Genomic DNA, 20,314 nt, shown 5'->3' on the forward strand with positions numbered 1-20,314 from the left:
TTCATGGGGAATACTACAGGACTTCAATTAATATGCATTCATCATACTGATGAGAAATATTAATTCCTAAAACTGTTAAAAAAGATTATTACCTGGTGCCCAGTTAAAGTATCTGAAGGGAATGCCACCACTCCACTGCCAGCCACTGTTGAGATTCAGGCTGTTAAGCCCAATCCAGAGAGAGGATCTCTTGCTGTCAATCAAATCTAGGCAACCAAAAGAATTGAATTCCGATAAGATTTGTTAGGAAATGTTCCTTATTTTCAAAGGTTAGAAGAAGATATTAAAAGCCTGCTTAGTGATTTCTAAGTTCAGTACAGAATCCATGTTTACTGGTAATAAACTCAAAGGGGTTTTTCTGTAAATAAAGGGTAGAGAATTGCAAAAGACTATTTTACAAAGTAGTTTATCTGAATTTAGTGCTATTCTACAGTTATATGTAAACAATAAGTTTGTAAATGGAAAGACTGAATTGCTATTATTAATACTGTTACAACTTTTCTTGATTGTGATGCAATTGACATTGAACTTTCATCCTACAGAATGTGCATACATCCAGAAAGTCTTTAAATTTTTATGAGTCTTCTGTATAAAATTTGCATGGTATTTTCAAAAAACTATTTCATTAGATATACATGAAGAATACTGATTCATTAACATGAAAGTCATATAATGACTACCTCCTAAAATGTTGTTTCTTCTTCTAAGGTCCCTTTCTAGGACCTTTCTGGTGTTTTCTGAACTTGAGCTAACTTTTGCTTAATTATCTGGAAATTCTTAAATAATAATATAAATAATTTCAAATGGCAATTCCACAACTTACAGAAGTTCCACCTATAAAAAGTTTAATTTACAGTAATTTTGCTATTTCTGATTAGTACATATATATAATATACATGTGGTTTTTTATATCAGCTATTCATTGTAAAGTGCTTAAACCCCCGAAACCTTTGAAATCAGTTACAAAAAACCTCTCTGACACATTTTTATTGAATCTTGAATATTAGTTCACCTCTTAGATACATATGTTCATGTATCTCTGTAACACTGAGTAATTCTGCGTTCTGTTGCTGACAGCTCTTCCTTGCTTGGTGCCATGTGAGAGCTGACTGATAGTTTATCTGGTAGTAGGTTCCTGTCAAAGGATCTGTACTCCAAAATCTGTCATCGTCTGTGTGAGAGAAAGGAGATTTAGTATCTCAGTTTGTAATAAACGTTTTACACAAAATGTTATGGCAAAATTCTACTGCAAGCTTACTTGTGAAATGACACTCTGGAGCAAGCAAATTAGCTTGATCTTTGTTAAGTAAAAGAGGGTTTGCAATTTAAAGTAGCAGAGATGGACCTTCATTCTTTATTTTTTACTTTCCTCTTCAAATTTTATAATCTCCAGATTAAAAAAAAAATTTGTAAAGATATCAATAAAGCAAAACTGTATCTTGGTCATTGTCTACTCTGAAATCCTGTTCAGCAGCTCACAGATGATGTCCAAGTTTATTCTTGGCTGAAACACAACTGAAGTACAAACATTTCCAGTAATGGAAACTTTGCTTTTGAAATTATGCCATCACTAATTACATTTATGATTCTACAGGCTTGGAAGAGAACAGCTGGAAAGCTTTCCAGTGGAAAAGAACTTGGAGGTGTTGTTTGATAACCAGCTGAACATGAGCCAGCAGTGTGCCCAGGTGGCCAAGAAGACCAGTGGCATCCTGGCTTGTATCAGGAATAGTGGGGCCAGCAGGACCAGGACAGTGATTGTCCCCCTGTACTTGGGGGACACTGGTGACACCACACCTCAAATATTGGGTTCAGTTCTGGGCTCCTTGCCCAAAGAAAGACATTGAGAAGGGCAAGAGAGCTGGGGAAGGGTCTAGTGAGGAGCAGATGAGGAGCTGGAATTGTATTTGTTGTCTGGCATGTGTTCTGGAGTTTAGAAATTGTCTTCTGAGAGCTCACTGTTAGCAAAACTGTTCCCTGGGCAAGTGCTGAAATAAGCTCTGATTACAACTTGTCCTAAATTTTGCTTTTGTTGAGAAAAAGATATTAAATTTCTCGAATGTTTATTAGAGGAAATGTTTTCTATTTCTTATTGTGTTTCTTTTTTTGCTGATTCACAGATTTTTAACATTCTTTTTTAACTGCAGACTCAAATGTTAGTGATAATGTCCCATCAGTTTTATAATGCCAAATACTTCATGTTTTCTAGTTTATATAGAGAGGATGTTATGGGATTTTTCAAGCTACTCCTTGCAATATTGCACCAGGGAATAATTTTCACCGAATCAGTCAAAATGATGGTGGTAGTTGGCGGTTGTGAGTGAGATGAACCTGATTTCCCAGTGCAATGCTCCTATCAAAATGACAAATGCTGATTCTGTGGTATCACACTGAAAAATTAGCTTTGAGGCAGCATTTTTAATATCTTCATTAACACCGTATTTTGGTGTTCTTCATCCTGCACCCCAGTGCACATACTTTTATCTGTTCATGTAGCATTATCTTGTAATGTATTCTGAAACGTTACAAGGGAAATGCTGACAGTGCTACTATTTCAGTAAGATCTTTGAGCCAATCTTCTTATTTTATGTCTTTCAGAAGACAAAATACATACTTCCCTGTACTGTAGACCAATCTTGTTATACAGAACAGGGCTTTGTTTGGGTAGAAAAGGTTATACTACTGCTACCACAAGTATCAATGGGTATTAGTCTGTGAATAGCATCTCAATTTTCAGGTGATTCTATGCTGAAGACAGTCATATTAAAGCACACTGCTCTTTTCCTGTGTGTTGACTACTGATGGACACACCCAGGCAACTTTCAGCCTGACTACAGACTAATAGCAAACAGATTAATTTTTCTGTTAGGAATGTTATGTTGTGAGAGAGACATTTTTGAGCAAAATTAGGTCATTATAAGGTTTTTCCTTTCCGTATTATTGACAGCATCTCAGTATTGATCTAGTTACCGAACAGTGTTGTGTTATAATATTTATGTCAGCATGTGGGACTTACTGGCAGTTGGACAGAACCCATACAAATGGTCCACATTGAAGTCGGGTGTTGTTGCACACCAGAGCAAGCCATCTGACCTGCCAGCAGCAGTGCACTCGACATACCATCTACCACTCAGCTGGAAGGGGAAGGTACACGGAGCTCCGTTGGAATTTCCTAACAGTGTAAACAGATCTGAGGGGGCAAAGATAAATTTTATTACATGTACATGAATCTACGTATCTGTACACTCCATAAGACTGCATGGAGAAAGCATGGCAAGTGTTACACCAGTGTAACAGGGAAACTGCTGTCACCAGCAGTGTCTTTTGTGGAAGTTCTTGGTAGGGCTTGCAATTTACCGTTTCCTTTTGGGGTACATCATCAGCTGTAACAGCTGGAAATAGAGCAGTTTCATACTGTAGCCAACTATGAAAGAACTGTAGAGATTTTTGTCTTATATATTTAAATATAATTTTCTAAAAGTAGAAATTGTTTTATTATGTAACTTAATTTCCTATCATTCATTAAAAGTAAGCCATTGATTTAATTGTTAAATGTTGCGCGATTCTTGGCATCTGAAATCTTGTAGAGCAACTGAAGGTAGCATGAATGGGATTATTTCCATACATTTAATACTGGTCTATTACTTAGAGATTTTTGCCTTTCTTCCAACAATACTAATACAATCTCAGTAGTAAGAGTATACAGTTAAATCAAGTGCTTTGATTATAGTCATAGAATGACAAAATGGGTCAGGTTGGGAGGGACCACGGTGGATGATCTGGCCCAACCTCCCTGCAGGGCCATCCTAGGCCATATGGCATAGAGTTGTGTCCAGACAGATATTGAATGTCTCCAGTGAGGGATACTCCACAACCTCTCTGGGCAATCTGTTCCAGTAGTTGGTCATTTGCACAGTAAAGAAGTTCGTCCTCATATTCAGGTGGAATTTTCTGTGCATCAGTTTTTTTCCACTGCCTCTTGTATTATTGCTAGGCATCGCTGAGAAAAGTGGTTAATGCTAACAATTAAAAATAACCTTCACCTTTGCTTTAAAAGTAAAGAAAAAATAAAGCACATTTTTGGCATATACTGCATACTGTCTGAACCTAAGCAGCCGTGTTTCTCCAGGATGGAGGATACAAGCCTGAATATGTGAACTAATCATCCTCTAGTCCACCATTGCCTCAGGGGGAACAGTTGATGTTAGACTAAGGGGAGCAGAAGTCATAGAACCATATCTGTGATGGCAAACAAACGCATTCAATAAACCATCAAGGTTAACCTTTAAACTTTACCTTCATGGCCTCGAGAACACAAATCATCCATATTTCCATAGATCTTCCATTTATTCATTGTCTCTGATCCTGTTTTCAGCACAATGTTTTCTCCTTTTTTGCCAGCACTGAGAAAGAAATCTTCCCCTTGGATTGCCAAGGTCTCATTTCTGCATTCCCATTTCTGGAATTCACTTTTCTTGTTGCATGGGTACAGAGAAATTTTAGCATGGTTTTGCTTGTAGGGCACTCCCAAACATTGTGCAAATGCCACGCTCATCAGCTGATGATCAGAGACCCACCTGAATTTTTGTAAGTCAGTGTTTTTCCTGCACGTGGCTATAGTGACTGCCTCAGAACTCTGAGCACTTAAACAGAGCTTAATATCCTCATTGTATATTAAAAATATTTCACCGTCTGTAAAACAAAACAGTCAGGATTACTGTATTTATGGTGAGCACATGGTGAAGGAGCTTGTGCAGAGAAAGATGAGCTGTTGATTCTATGTTGATCTGAGTCATGTCAGGAGACTGCAAATATGAGTCACATTTGAAAGGATCAAATGGTATTTTCAAGACTTATTTCATTCTGGGAGGGAAAAATAAGTGCAGGTCATGTAAGTACATGTAAATACAATACAGAGAAATAAGAATACAGAAGACACATTATGGCAACTTCAAAAATGCCATCAGTATAATGGAATTTAATTTTCTCCTGAAATGCACATTTCATTCAAGATTTCCAAAAGAGACCTTACTGAAAATTTGTAAGTTTGCCATCACTTCATGCATTATAGATTTAGCTCATGTCGCATACACTTCCGTGGGGTGGCATTTGTGCTTAATACAGTTAAATGAGTGAGCCTTCTGTGACTCTTGCTCCTTCTGGAATTGGCATGTTCTGTTATGGTTTGGGGTTTTTTTTTAGAATTAAAAAACTGAGTAATGGTGACTCGTTATCTTGCCTTATTCCAGTATCCTTTCATTAGTATGTCCATCATAAGAAGTCAACACAATTCACACAATCAAATCACAAACATTCTCACAAGAACTGGGCAGCATATGGAGGTACAGATGCTACAGGTGTGGGCCTCTGTGATAGTGCAATGTGAGTGTTGAATAACGTGCTTAACACTCTCAAAGAGTTACAGGCAGCCTAATTTAGTAATCCTTTGAAACAAGTATCCCCTGCTGGTAAGGACTGTCCAGAACTGCAGCTGTACTATTGACATGCAAAGTAGGTCAGCCTGAGCACACAGCTGCATGCTTTTCAAAATTCCAGGAAGCATACAGCTATCACATGGCCTTGGGTCATGAGGGATTGGAATTTGGACTACAATATTCTAGGACCTATGGAACAGAAGGGCAAAGCTTTACCCTTCAGTTCTCTGTACCTCAAATCCCTACCTGGAAACAGAGATACAGCACTGTTCCCATATCCATCTTATGATAGAATAAGACATAAGGGACAGTGAGCTACCCCTCCAAACACTAAAGTAAATTTCTAGAACTGAAGGATGTTAGGGCAAGCCACTGTTAAGTAGTGAACAGAGGAGAAAGTGTCTGGAAAATTCTGGGATGCTGTGACTGAAAGAATAGTTCTTGAGCCCTCACAGAAAGTCCCTGTATTACTTAGATCAGCTCAGTAAAACATGGAAGTGCCACTTCTGCAAATCTAAATTTGAGGCTGAGACCTAGTTCCTTCTTTTCTTGTCCATTTTGGCAAAATGTTTTAAATATTATTAAATCTTTAATTTCTTACTGCTAAATAAATAGGTGCTTAGTGTAGTCCCCTAAGTTTCAGCTATTGTCCCTCATAGTATTTTTGGGACTAATAATACAAGTTCTTGCTGGAAACTGTGAGGTTCCTACTTGTGGGTTTGGTTCCCAGCTCACAGACCAGGCAGGAGACCCCCTTTTTGCCCAGGGCAGTGCTGGCGCAGCTCACATGGCACAGCATCTGCTTTTGGAAGCTGTGATATGTATCCCACTCCACAAATCTAATGAACTGAAGGATAAAGAAAAAATGTCCTTGAACATTGTCATCATCCTTACATCAAAAGGGAGCTGTGATCTGTCTTTAGTCAACTTCAGAGACTTAACTATGCCTCTCCTCCTTACTCCAAAAGCTGTAATGATTATTCCAGGGCTATTCTTGACTCCCATATATTTCTAATTTTTTTTCCACTGGCATCTGTGCAGCCACAGTGCTACATCTTATATCAATCCACAAGTTCCATCTCATCCCACACAATCTCATGCTAAGGCTACACATAAAACACCCTATTTAATTCCTTTTTCTTTTTGATTTTTTCTAAGTCAGTCGCATATACAGACAAGGACTACGGAGCACCCTGTGAAGTCCATCTACTTCACAGAGTAGACATAATCAATAACTAATTTTTACCCAAAAGTCAATCTTTATGCACTGATTCCCAGCTTTACCCCTTTTTTACTCTTCCCAACTCTTTTAAAGTAAAAAGAACATCATTTGTATCTGTCTTTTATAAGTTCCTGTGGATCACTCCTGTTAGGACAAATATGAAATGTAGAGTAGTCAAGCTGTGTGAAAATCTTAAAGAGCCCGAGAAACCAGCAAGACAACAAAGATGCCCACTTTCACATCCACTTTTTCAGAGGATAGGAAAAAATAGACTCACCAAGTGTCTGAAAAGGAGTACAAACAAATGAGAGGAAAACTAAGACTGTAGAAAAGGTCGAGTGTTTCATTCTGTCTTCTTATTTGCAAAGAGATGAGCCGAAGTTGATTGCTGCAGTGGAGCTCCTTAAGGAATCAGTTGGTGCTGGTTCCTTCTCAGTTTTGGAGATTTTTAGTTGAAAGAGAAAACTCTGGGCTCTAAATAAGGAAATATCCTGTCACATGTGGTATTTTGAAATCTATAAATAATTACAAAATTCAGACTTTGCATCTGAAAGTGAAATTTCCATCCATTCAAATGCAAGTGGCAAAGTTTTAACAGTTCAACATCGTTCCGATGAATTATTATTAACATTCTTGGTTCTGCTTGAAATTGCAACATTATGACCCTCAAAGACAAAGAAGTAGGGAGTGCACTTAAATGGAAGTATTTTAAATAAATACCTAGGAAACTCAGAGAAAAATATATGCAAATTTCTCAGGCAGATAAGTCTTCACTGCTACAAATGATGTTTCATTTGATGGAGTGAGCAATTTTAACTATTTCAGTGAAAAATTAACCCAGACAGGACAATTTAATTTTGCTTGGTGTCTTGACAAACTGGGCACTATGTATATACCTGGCTTTTATCTACTCTGATTTATCAACTAGTAAAGCTACTCTGCTGTTATTTCATGTGAATTCATCTTAGAAGAACCAATACAAATTAGCCAAATCTTTACAAATCCTTCTGTTAACCAGTGATTTTGGCAGAAAAACTCTTTCAAAATTATTCAATCCATAAAGTACAAATGAATTTTAATACCTAATTTTTCCTTTATACCAAGTGTAAAATGAGACAAGGAAAGAGGTCTTTTTTCAAACTTTACAAATGAGCTTCAGTCCTTTATTAAGTGAAAATGAACTTCAGCTATGATGCAAAATCCCCTATTTATTTTGAAGAAAAAGAAGGAAAAATATTCAACTGAAATTGCCTTTCAAATTTTTCTTGGCTTTATTATGTAGACAAATCTCACAATACTTTCTGCAAGGGCAAAGCATCACTTAGTGTGAGAGAAGTACAGGGTCTTCAGAGCTGTGTTATCAATATCAAGATTTTAAATGATGATATCATTTTTGGAATTTTTTTCATCTGTTAACTCTTTTCATTTGCTTTGCCTTTATTATTAGCCATCAAACAGCACTGAATCCAATTCAGCCTCAGTATTTACAAAAAACTCTAAAACGTGTATATATTATAACTTATATGAAGGGGAAAAAGAAGGTGTAAGATCAAGAAGACTATCAGTAAAAGTAGTTTGAGTACAGGATGTCTTTTATTCCTTATCTTTTGCAATATGTTTTGTTTAATTGCCATATCTATAAACTATCGATCCAGTGCCATGTGACATCTCCTCTACTGTTCTTATGCACTTTCTAAAGGTTTGTTTTTCCCAGAGATCCCTGAGATCTTTTTTCCTTCAGTATATCATAGTCAACAGAGAATTCATAGAAGACTTAAACACCACAGTAAACCTCTGAAACGTTTCACACCAAGGCACTATGGTGTGCCCCACTGCTTTACTGGCCTGTAGCATGGACACAGTGCCCAGTTGTCAGTTTATTTATCAGAGAGGTGGAGGATATTAAGCAAAGACATCCTAAAATGAGCAGTCAAGTGAAATAAAACCAGAAATGGATTCTCCCAGCTTTATTTGGCATCTACTTTATTTTATAGTTTATTTATGCCTTTTTTAGTCACGTGCCTTGTTCATGTTTCTGTGTTTCCTCCTGTTAGCCTCTCTTTTAAGGTAGATGACTCATTCGGTCACCGAACTGTGTAACATCTCTGCATGCTAAATTAAAAACACCAAAGTATTATTATGTAATATATAGATCATTTATTGATATACCTCCATGTTCATAATTGATAAAAAAACATTCAAAGCCATAGAATAAGACTGTTTGCCAAGATTTACTTGTTTTGCAAAATCCAAGTTGAAGCCATGAAGGACAAGTATTTGCATTTCACTTGTAATATTATCACAAGCAAGATATATATTTGTGTAAAGAGTGAAGACAGGGACAACAATGGGGACAGACAGTTCATGTAAATCTCTGTTTGTTCCAAACATCACTTTACTTGAGTAACAGTGTGCATGCTTCAGTACAGTATGGTTAGATATGCTCAAGGTGCAGGCATTAGGGTTGAGTGCTCAGCAAAAAGAGTGCTCAATATTAGTTTTGACTCTGTATGCACTGCTGCCACAAATCTCTACATAAAAACAACACTATGGTATTAACCCATAACATTTAAATCTTAATTCCCACTAGTTCTGTTGTTTTTCATGTTTGCCTAATTAGCCATTTTGTGCAGTACCAACTTAATCAATACCTGAGAATATTTATTGAAGTGCATAGAGCAATAGTTCTTCATCCTTACCAAAGGAATAACTGCCAGTTTTACTTCATAGTAGAAGTTACATGCATCTAATAAACACTAAGATTTACTTTGTTTCAGCTATATTTTTTTAAGCTTAACCATTTAGTTTGGTTGGTTTATCCCATCAGACAACACTGTGTTCATTTTTTTCTTTTTTGCTGGTAGAATCACTTTCATTGTCCCTTCCAGGTAGGGCATGGCTGCATTCTGTCTGTCTGCTGCACCACCTCTCCTTTCTTGCAGTGCCACTTTGAGTTTTGATCTTGAATGCAAAATAAATCATGAAGCCCATCCCTAATAAAATGATGAGGACCAGAGTGAGTAGTATCCACATATTCAGGTGACCATTGGTTTTGTCCCTTTTGGCATCTGTAAATAAATACAAAGCAAATAGAAATGGATTTACTGTAGCCATAAATAAGTATGAAAACTATAATTTCCCCCTTTTTTAATTACAAGGGTTAAAATCTATTATATTGTCTCTGGGTCAGTCCTCCTCATTGATTTTAGCATGCAGAAGAAGGAGCAAGGAGGGGATGATCAATTTACCAAAGCATTTGCTTATCCTGGGATGCCCTCTGTCCTGTAGGTACTGCTATATTATGCTGGGAAAGAATTCAATGTCAACTAAGTAAATTAATCCATATAAATAAATATAGATAAACCAAATAAATAATATTAAGTTAATTAAAAACCCCAAGTTTTTATTTTCATGTATCTTTGAAATAATTTGGAAGGAAAAAAAATCCTACCTTCCACATTTGCAGTTGCTTTAAGAATAGCTGTCAAAGATAAAGACAAGTGTTTAGTCGAAATCTAAAAAGGTCACATTTTTTCCTGACAGTTTCGTGTTAGCAAAAGGTCTGGTAATCTGCACATCATAATTTCTCCTGGAAACACATCTGCTAAATTAACAGAGATGAAAATGTGTGACAGATATTTCCTTTAATAAAAATGCATTGTTTTGCATATTAAAGCCCTCTTCTTGCTTCTTGTTTTAAAACCAAAAAGTGCCTAAGCACTGGTAGATTCTGACTGCTTTAGATGGACTGCCTTTTCTCCCCTGATTAACAAACCACGTCCATTTCACTGGGTCTGATTCCTGCAGAGACTGGGAACAACTTGATCAACTGCTGAGGATATTTGAGTGTTCCCGTACTGCACACAATTGCTGTGAGACCCAGCAGGCCTTAGTTTACCAAAATTCATTTGCATCTGTAATTAAATTTGTAAGCTCAAGTTTTCTTGTGCAGCTTTTCCCGGCTGTGCACAGAGGGCGCCATCTGCAAGGTTTTTCCTGGGCGCTGGATGTGAGCTGGTGGGAGTTGGGTGGAGGCCACGGCAAGGGGGGATCTTCCCCATGGGTGGGACCCCCAGGCAGAGTGGGATACACCAAGAGCTGGGCTGCTGCGGCAGCAGCAAAGCAATGCATTGAGCTTTCCTGTGTTTGTGAGCACGAAGGAAAAGCAAGAGTTGAATTTGTTCCGTGAAAGTATGCAGAGCTGGCTGTAGTGGAATGAGTATTTAGTTGTGCTGAAACATTGTTCTGCTGGAGAACCCCGTGTCAGGGAATATCCTCTGTACTTTAGCTTGCATGTCGGGGCCACTCGCAGCCAAACCCGTCAAACGAAGTGTGTGTTGACAGTGAGTTTATACTTTCTGACACATCTGGTAAGAAAGAATTAGCATTCAGTAGTGTCCATTGCCTGACTACCAAAAGAAAACTAGGAGTTTTCCTAAAAGCAGGATTTTCCTTTCCAGAACATGCCCTGAACACTGCTGAACGCTGCTGTGACTGCTGCTTCCCGCCTCAGCTGCAGCTTTGCTTTGGGGGCAAAAGGATTGAACCTCAGAAACATCCTGAACCTCAGTGTTGTGAAACAGGGCAGGAAATCAGGCTTTTTTTCAGAATTAACAGTTAGACTTCAAAATAACCACATGGCTACTTGGCTCAAAATATTCTGATATTTCTACTTCCTGACCAAAGCAGATGGTGCTCAGTTACACAGAAACACAATATTAAAAAAAAAAAAAAAATGCTAACCAAAACACTTCTACTCTTTTCAAAGGTCACTATATGCTCTCTGGATCATGCTTCCGTTCTGTTGTTATTTAAATAGAATTGCTTCATCCATCTCCTACTGGAACAGCATGTATCATAGTACAGCAAGAGGAAGAATAGCAAATTATTGATGCGGCCCTTGTTCCACAGAAAGACAATAGGAATGTTCATAGGAAAAGATGGGGTTAGTAGGAAAAGATGTGTTTATGTTGGAGGGGAACAAAACAACAGAGGAGTTTAATTTTTTTTTTCAGAAAATATTGATAATTTTTAATTATTAATTGAATATTCATCACAGAATGTAAGCAAATCTGAGGTTATGAAGCAAGGAATCATGAATAGGGCAAACAAAAAAAGGATAACTCAATATAAAAGTATTTTTGTCTGAACACTGTAACAGGTGATAAGCAGGACTGTTTTATGTTGATCTTTTGTAATGATCATATTGTGCTAGTACTACTAAAAAAACCCTTAAACATCAAGAACAAATATTAAAAAATTCACTTACTCTTTGGCTTCTTACAAATAAAACCCTTTTGGGAAGAGCAAGGAAGGATACTCCAGTAACCCGTGGACGCAGACAACTCCACGCAATAATCAAGCTGGTCCTCTGAGGGGGTTCCTTCACTCCAGTTGACAAAGTCTAAGGCACTGTTGTCTTGCCAAAGCAGTTGCCCTAATGTTGCAAATGTTAGTATCAATACTAATAGGTCCACATGAAAGGTCTTCACCTTAGTGAATATTAATGCAATATTACTTTATTCAGCCTAATAAAGCAATAATACTTTCTTCAAAAATTCCATCTGCAGTTGTTTTCTAATGCATTTGATTTGATTTGATTTAATTCTCTTTTCAAAAAGGGTATAATTGCTTTTCCACATTATGATTTGCAGATTTTTCAGTCATAACTTAGTTTTAATTTATATTGCTCCATATTTTTGTCTAGGATACTAAAGTTTCAAACTGAAAAAAGCTAAATCTATGCTTTTTTATTCTAATTTCTAAATCATTATTTCAGCAGCATCCAGTGAAAATCAAGCAACTTTTATTGCAATGCTTAAACACGTGGTTAGTTAAAATTAAAACTTTTCTTTTTTGTATAAACTCTGAAAGAAATTTTTGATGTTTCAATGAGCTGAAAATAATCTAAAGTGAAATCCTTTCTGACTGTCTGTGGACTGATACCGATGTTTTTTTCCAGATGCATGTTTTCCACTGCACTCTTTAGCCAGCAGCCTAAATTTCTCCATACAGAGACAGAGAGAAGCTTAATGCTGTGGGTTCTAGCTGGAAACCCCCAGCTCCTACATGGGTGCTCCTCAGCCAGAACATGTTCCCCACTGGGAAAGGCTTTCTCACAGACCAGGAATAGGAGGTGTCCTCAGGGAGGGCTGAGGTCAGAACTTCTACTGTACTTCAATTAGTTACTTAAAAACAATGTATCTTATTAATATTTTTGCCCATTTAATAAAGTCTATTTATGTTTATTTATAGTACTTAGAATAGTTACCCTTTACATTTCTGTAGATTCCTATCCAAAAGCCACTTGTCTTGCTTGTGTATAAGTCTGCATGTTCTACTAAAAAGTTAGATTCAGCTGGATCTTCTACAGAAGTCAACATACCACCTATTAACAAAACAATAGAAGATGATTGGAGGTATCTCCAACATAGGTACAGCTTTTGAGATAGGGTAAAGTTAATAATAAAACCTCTCCTGCAGGCAGGGAGTAAACAAGTGTTTGAATAGAAACCACAGAATCATGTCCAGCCGTAGAGGAACAGCACAGACAGTGACTGATGTCATCAGAACTGAAAGATGTGAAAGCACAGTGAAGATGATGATTTTTAAACACCAGGCAAAATGCACTATATTTTCAAGTGATTGGATGATATTTTTTATAGGAATTATGGATGATTATTCATTTGCTCTTTGTGGTTTGACAGGATGACATGTAGCAATTCAAACTGGCAATGGTGGTAAAGTAAGAGGGCCAAGAGGATCTAAAAAGATATTAAACAAAGGATCCATTTCTTTTGGGCAGTATAGTGCTTCCTTTTCTCTTTCACAGCCTCCTGAGACAGGGATGAGGTAGGTGATGACAGCAGCATAGGTGAAAGAGTGCCAAGGTGCAGCTACTGGCCTTGGCCAGGAGCAGATGTCCCCAAGGAGGGGGAGGGAAATGTTTGTCTTCCTCTGGCTCTGCAGTCTGCCAGGGAGCCTTGCTGGTCAATCGAGGGCTTCCAGGCAGCACATGCAACCCCTTTCACATCACAAAAAGGTGATATGTGTTAGAAAGGAGTGATTGTTATTATGATATTTATTTCGACTATTGTGTAGGGCAAAATATGGAAAAGAAGGGATAAGGCCAGAAACAGGTGTTTTTCTTTGTTTTGTTTTGATTTTTTTTAATTACATAAAATTTAAAATATTACTATAAAGAGAAACTTTGTGAAGGAAGAAATATAACAGGAAACAAGCACAGCTGAAAAATAAAACAAGGAAATCTGATCACCTTAAGTTCAACATAGCTGAAAAGCACAGAATGGTGGGAAATAAATGAGACATTTATTTTCCTTTTTTTTAGTATTTGTAGATTTTGCAGTATTACTTTTCAAGACTTTTTTTAAAGTCTTCTTTTTTATGTCAAGATTGAAATCCTATCTTTGGGTAAAAAGAATAATTACCTGATTGAATGCACTGAGTCACAGACTGAGCCCAGGTCATTTCATTGGCATTGAAGTAATAGCAGTGGCTTCGGAAAGGAATCCAAGATATGTGATCAGATTCAGGACATTTTCCAATATCCTGTGGGGGATCAGAAGGAAGTACGCCTAGAAGAAATGAGATATTATGAATACTTTCTTTCAGTAGGGATTGTAGTTCTTCAGATATGAAACCAAGTATTAAAAACACCTTTTCTTAAAATACTTAAAATATTCTTTGGCACATAGTGCTAGAATTATCAGTGACTAAGTCAAGACTGACTATGAGGAACAGGAATACTCAGCAGCAAGTGGATGACTCAGTGTGAACCTGGACTCTTCTGTGTTAATAAGTGAATCAGACTTGAACTGTCTCAAGGATATTTGAGTGTTCGGAGATTTTGGTTCTAGTTTATGTTGTTATAATCAACAAATTTGTATAAATAAAAGAAACAGTAAAAAGCAGAAAAAAACCCCAAACCCCAAACCAGATAACTCCCAAACCCTCAAGATGTTCAAATAAGTTTGTTTTTAAATGAAATGTCATCTAAACACTAGTTTACTGTGGAAATTTCCCATTTAATATTTTCCTCAAGATAACAATCCTTACATAAAATTTCTTTCACTCTGACAATGCATAGAATAATTTGAGGCTCACTGAACGTTTATGTAGTAGCCCCTCATTTTCCTGCAAGCAATGATGTTATGGAAAGAAACAGCAACATTGTCAGTTAGTACATGTGTTTTTAAAGCAAAGGTTGCAAATTAGCAGATATGAAGTTCAAAGTATGGCCTGGAAAAGAAATTAAAAAAAAAAAAAACAAACACAAAATCGTATCAAAATAAACTCTGAATTTCCATTAAGTCTGTGTCACTAGAGCTAAAATATGTTACTGTATTAGAAATGAGAAAGCAAAAAGGTTCAGTCCCATCCTGAGGTTTGCCTATAGCTTTAACTGTGTAGTATTTCTCAGTGGTACCCATAGAACCCCTAGGAAGTATGAACTTTTGTTTGGACCAATACAAGACTCTTTTTTTATTAGATACAACTCTCCCTCCTTTACCCAGTTTTTAGAATCTTATAGAAATGATGTAATAATCAGTGTATGAATGATGCATATATGTTGAAGAAACCAAATTTATTTTATACTCAATGGACTTCATTTATTATAGGCCTTCCCACAAACCCCCTGTCAGCAAAACATTTTACATTCTAGACTTCATGTGAAATGTTTAATGCTCCCACAATCTCTATGAGCTGTCTGCCTGCTCCCAAGGCAGCTATCACTCCAGTCCAGTAAAATGGCAATATCTTGGCTGGTGAATGACAACACCATCAAAATAAAGTATTGTTCTTGCAAAATAAAGGTAATGACATTACATACTCAGGCTTATTATTCCTTTATATGTACTTAGAAATTTATATTTTGGTCAAAGCAGATAAAGCAAGGTTTCTACCATAAAACCAAAAATCACCATAGCTTACCCTCAAATTTTTTGCAGAGAGGAAGATGTTTTTCATTACAAGATGCTGTTTTCCAGGCCCCAGAGAGCTCCAGATAGACACAGGCTACTTTCTGTTTTGGTTCTCCATAGTCCCACTTAGAAAAGCTTATTTTCTCTTTATCGGTCCATCTATAATAGCCAGAATTCTAAAATTGAAACAGACATTTAACATAATTTTTCTACACTCTTCATCTGCTGTTTCAGGTAAATGGAGTTACACAAAAGTACGTTTTCAAAGTGATATATACACCTCAGTTTGTATATCTGTCCTAGTACTGTTAAAATACTGGTTTAAAATACTGAATCAGGATTCAGCAACATAAAAACAAGACACAGCAGTATGCCTCCCATGCTGGGAAACATGAAATCTGTGGAAAACTCAGGTGGAAACAGGTCTCAGGGCTGGCTGTCAAACAAGTACATTAAGCTCCAGTGGAGTTTTGAGGAGAAACATTCAGGAGTAAACTGCAGTTATCACTATGAAAAACCCGAGAAAATTATTACTTTGTAAGGAAGAAAAGATAAATATGCAGGAGTAGAAATTCTTGAGTCTATGTTTAGTATTCCTTTCTCCTCTTTTTTGCTGATAGTAACCCAATCATAGCATTTAACTGCACTAACTACAAATTTATTAATCTTACCACATTGCTGTTGAGCCCAATCCATAAAGGCTCTCCATATTGCACTGCCTGCAGCAGCAAGAATATATTACTGTAATAATCAAAAATGCTGGCAAGCTCTGAAGATTTCTCCTTGCAGGCTTTTCTTGCTTCTTCCCAATTCATTTTAGAAGGAATGATTAAATAGCTGCTGTTACCATAATGGATGAAATCAGAATCTGGAGCACTTGTGGAATGAAACAGTTCAGGCTCTGTAGGAAAGAGGTACAAATTTGAGAGGAAGGGGAAAATTACTAGTTCTCAGACGGCAGCATCACTTTGGAGTAACATATGAATATAATGCATCAAGTAAAAGCATTTCTTATTTAAAACCCAGGAGACTTACTTTAATGGTAATTTGGAATTATTTTAAACTATAGTGTAAATAGTGTATTCAGGAGTTAGGGGGAGGCAGAAAATGAGCTGTGTGTATCTACAGACATACACTGACCAGATGAAATTATGTGAATACTGGTCCCACCAAGATCCTCTGCCCAGAGTTTTCCATGTCCCCCACCTCCCAGGCACAAGCACAGGACAGGGTCTCCACGTCACTTCAGTCTCAAAATAGGGGTGAATTTCATTCTAAGCAAAGTTTGTGACCCAACTGCTACATGTAGGATGAAGTGAAAAAGGAAATTGCAGTTGTGCCTTAAATTATATATGCGGAAGCAGAAGGCAAAGGCCCTAGAGCCAGTGATGGGGACAGAAAAAGGGACAAAAAGTGTCTTTGTGTTCAGCTACTGCTGAGGATGCCCTGGCAATTGTTTTTGCTAGTGTCATCCTTGTGCATCTTTCTGCACTTGCATGGGACAGACCGTGAAACATCTGGCCCAGCTGTGGCTTCTTCCTGTATTTTTACTTGTTGCTCAGCAGTTCCCCGGTTTTATTCCTGCAAACTCTGCAGTGTAGCTGTGCTCCGGATATGTCTCCCACCCTGAGGCTACACGAAGAAAATTAGAACTTTTGCCCTTCTGAGTATTGCTGTTCTTATGACATGAAGGCGTTGCTAGGGCCCGACAAGCAAACTAACCAGCTTAACTGGCCTCACTTAACCCCTCAGCTGGAGGTCACTGTTGGATTTGTCTTTCTGTACTGTACTTGCAAAATAATTGGATTCAGACGCCTATATCTGTGATAGCTGGGTAAAGCACAGATGGCTAAACCTTTCTGTCAATAGAGAACAGGTATTTTGAAGGCACAGCTCTTTTAGGAAGCTGGTTTGGGCATCTTTCTCATGATGACGCAGGTGAATCCTTCCTTCAAAGTATCTGCTTGCCACATGCAGGCAACTGATTTAAGTGTGGATATCTACAGGGTAGGCGAAGTCAACCTCTCTGAGTGTTGATTGGTGTGCTGATAGGGTAGAGGTCATAAAGCAAAAACTTTTCTATAGTCCTTATTCTGAAGTGACTTTCATGACTGGAATTCCTTAGCTGGGGAAGTAGCCCTGCTTCTCTCACCCCGCCTGCTACACTCACAGCTGTGCAGTTGCAACTGAGGACTTAAATGCTCAAATTGTTCAGTAAATGTCTTGCAACAAAAAATACCCCTGAAAATTAAAACTTACTGCTGTCCAACTGGCAAATATAGCTTTTTTTATGCTTGCAGTTAGTATTTTCCCAAAATCCTTCTTTATCTACAGATCCTTTCGTCATTGCAATACAGTCAGTCTAGGAAAAAAAACAAACAAACCCCCAAGTTGTTGCTGATAAAGTGCAAAATGTCCAGAAAAATAATAGAAATAGATGTGAGGAGAAAAATGTAATAGCTTTCTTTTCTAATTTTCTGGCTCTTATTTCCATTTATTGCTTCTTGGAAATTAAATGTATTATATTATATATCTTAAGCAAATGTGCTTTCATTGGTAGACTAATGCAAGAACTTTTCTCAGTTTATTAAAATTCCTGGGAGTGTATTGACGTTATTTTTACTATGTAGTTTATGTTAATCTGTACTGAATTTGTTGGAGTTTCATTTGGACTCATGCCATACAAGGTAAAACAGTAAACCAGAGTAAAAATCACAGCTATTAATATGGAATGTTTTCAGTAAATATAATAATACTAATAAATATAATTAATTCTAGCAGTACACATAATACAGCATTCATTTTCTGCAGTTCTAGACTTCCAGAAAGGAATGACAATAAGCGTGGACTCTAAACATGCCTATTAATCTCTGAGTACAGCTTTAAAAATTTGGTCTTCAAAATATTCAGTTGCCTTCTGCTTTAAGCTATTGAAAGCAAGATCTTAACTGAAATAGAAGTCAGGCTGGTTACTTGGATCTTGAGTATGTTATCTAAGCTGCGCATTTTCTGATTTTTTTCTCTTTACTTGTATTATTTTTTCTGTTTACCTCTATATACTTCCTGTCAGCCATTACATATTCATCTCTAAATGGGAATCCTCGTGCCCACTTAGAATAGTCAAATATGCTTCCATCTGTCCAAAGATATGTACCCTCAGAGATAATGTCATTCAGTCCAATCCATGTTCCACTGGCAATATCCTTTAGCTGGAAGGTGAGGAAGGCTAATAAAAAAAATAGATTAAAAAATAAATAAATAAAAAGTAGCTAAGGAGTGTCCTTTCTTCAAATTCCATGTAAATGAAAGTACAAATAAAACAACCAATCATCTTTTAAAAATATTGGAAATATCAAGTTCAGTATTGTTAGACTATGAGCTAATGGTAAAATATAAAAATAACAATGGGTAGTTGAACTGAAGCAGTTTGATTTCAGAGGAAAAAAAGGAACATTTTTTGATAAAAATTATTTAGGCTTCCTGGAAGTATTATAGAAATGGGGGCTAGGAGGGACTTGAAAGGATTATTCAGTCTTCCACAATGTAGCATCAACTGCACATAAGTAATTTCTGATGGATGTTTGTTTACTGTCTAACTTGAATATCTGTGAGCATTTCCTGGCTATAAACCATTACAATTTATCCCATCTTCCAAGTCCATGGGGAACAGATTATTCTTTTCCTTCTGCATGATGCTTTTGTATCTCACTCCAGTCTTCTGTCTGGATCAAGCAGTTCTGGGTCTTCCTTTATAGGTTATACTGTCTAGATCTGGAGGACATTTCAGCCTCATCATTGGATTGTAAAATCTGGCTTCAAACATAGTGCTGTAAGGCTCAGGTGTCATACCTTGCACTTGATCGTTGTGTATGGAGGCTAAATTTCCCCCTGATTCTATACAAATTCTTCTTGCTGAGTGCCAAGTTAGTCTCTCTTCTTCTCTGGATCCAAATATTTTATAACACTGCAGAGAGAGTAAAGGATTAGAAAGAATTTCAGGCATCAAAACCCTTGATTTGGATCAATTCAGTGCTAGACCCTACATGCATAGAGCAGCAGATAGGGGATTTGCTAAACATGAATCCTGTTGGCCAGTAAGAAGATGACACAGCTAATCACAGCAATGTGTGCACAGTACTTACACACCTGTGGGGTTTGTACTGAGGAAGAGCAGAAAACCTACAAAAGCTTTTGAGGAATTAAGTAGGTACCCAGAGTGCACAGGTAATTTCAGGGACATTACTGAAAGGTGAGGGCTTCTCCCTTTTTATGCCCTTTGACTGCGTAAAAAGCTTTTCCTATTGATTGCATTGTGGGATTGATGTGTGGTTTTCATTTGTTGTTTGTTTGTTGGGGTTTTTTTAAGTTCATATGTTCAGGTTTTTTGCTTAACTTAGCAGAAAGCAATGCTTGCTTGTTTTCTGTATTTGATTTGACATTTATTGATGTTTGTTACTCAGCTTGAGTTCTGTGGTAGCCAGTTACATATGGAAAAGTGTGACCTTTCATATTTTCATCTCAGTGTTACTCAGAAAAAGGGTCTTACATTTACAGGTAAGGATAATGAAACAAGATTTCCATGCAGTAAGTGTGCTGAAATAACCAGAAAATTCCAAAGACTGGAAAAGTAAGTATGGCCAAAGGCATATGGACATCTACAAAAATTGTAACTTCAAACATTCAAATCACCTTTTTTTTTGAGATTTAGTTACAAA

General features: G+C 37.1%; 2 protein-coding genes across 2 annotated transcripts in view; both read right to left on the bottom strand.

The window, feature by feature from the left end:
• The window catches only part of LOC113987639 (macrophage mannose receptor 1-like), a 32,088-nt gene extending 25,064 nt beyond the window's left edge, over nucleotides 1-7,024 (bottom strand). The window contains exons 1-5 of the mRNA XM_027720579.2: nucleotides 6,935-7,024; nucleotides 4,297-4,692; nucleotides 3,017-3,190; nucleotides 1,013-1,171; nucleotides 93-206 (exon numbers count right to left, since the gene is read on the bottom strand). Of these exons, the coding sequence (XP_027576380.1) occupies nucleotides 93-206; nucleotides 1,013-1,171; nucleotides 3,017-3,190; nucleotides 4,297-4,692; nucleotides 6,935-7,004 (913 nt within the window). The 5' untranslated portion in view covers nucleotides 7,005-7,024. The remainder of the gene's footprint in view (nucleotides 1-92; nucleotides 207-1,012; nucleotides 1,172-3,016; nucleotides 3,191-4,296; nucleotides 4,693-6,934) is intronic.
• Nucleotides 7,025-8,831: 1,807 nt separating this feature from the next.
• LOC113987640 (macrophage mannose receptor 1-like) overlaps nucleotides 8,832-20,314 on the bottom strand; it is a 30,675-nt gene continuing 19,192 nt past the window's right edge. The window contains exons 20-29 of the mRNA XM_027720582.2: nucleotides 19,449-19,563; nucleotides 18,650-18,825; nucleotides 17,859-17,961; nucleotides 16,271-16,500; nucleotides 15,610-15,775; nucleotides 14,106-14,252; nucleotides 12,929-13,045; nucleotides 11,927-12,094; nucleotides 10,109-10,138; nucleotides 8,832-9,725 (exon numbers count right to left, since the gene is read on the bottom strand). Coding sequence (XP_027576383.2) covers nucleotides 9,481-9,725; nucleotides 10,109-10,138; nucleotides 11,927-12,094; nucleotides 12,929-13,045; nucleotides 14,106-14,252; nucleotides 15,610-15,775; nucleotides 16,271-16,500; nucleotides 17,859-17,961; nucleotides 18,650-18,825; nucleotides 19,449-19,563 — 1,497 coding nt within the window. The 3' untranslated portion in view covers nucleotides 8,832-9,480. The remainder of the gene's footprint in view (nucleotides 9,726-10,108; nucleotides 10,139-11,926; nucleotides 12,095-12,928; nucleotides 13,046-14,105; nucleotides 14,253-15,609; nucleotides 15,776-16,270; nucleotides 16,501-17,858; nucleotides 17,962-18,649; nucleotides 18,826-19,448; nucleotides 19,564-20,314) is intronic.

The sequence above is a fragment of the Pipra filicauda genome, unplaced genomic scaffold (genome assembly GCF_003945595.2).
Source record: "Pipra filicauda isolate LSUMZ 115617 unplaced genomic scaffold, ASM394559v2 scaffold65_size3143899_pilon, whole genome shotgun sequence".
NCBI lineage: Eukaryota > Metazoa > Chordata > Aves > Passeriformes > Pipridae > Pipra > Pipra filicauda.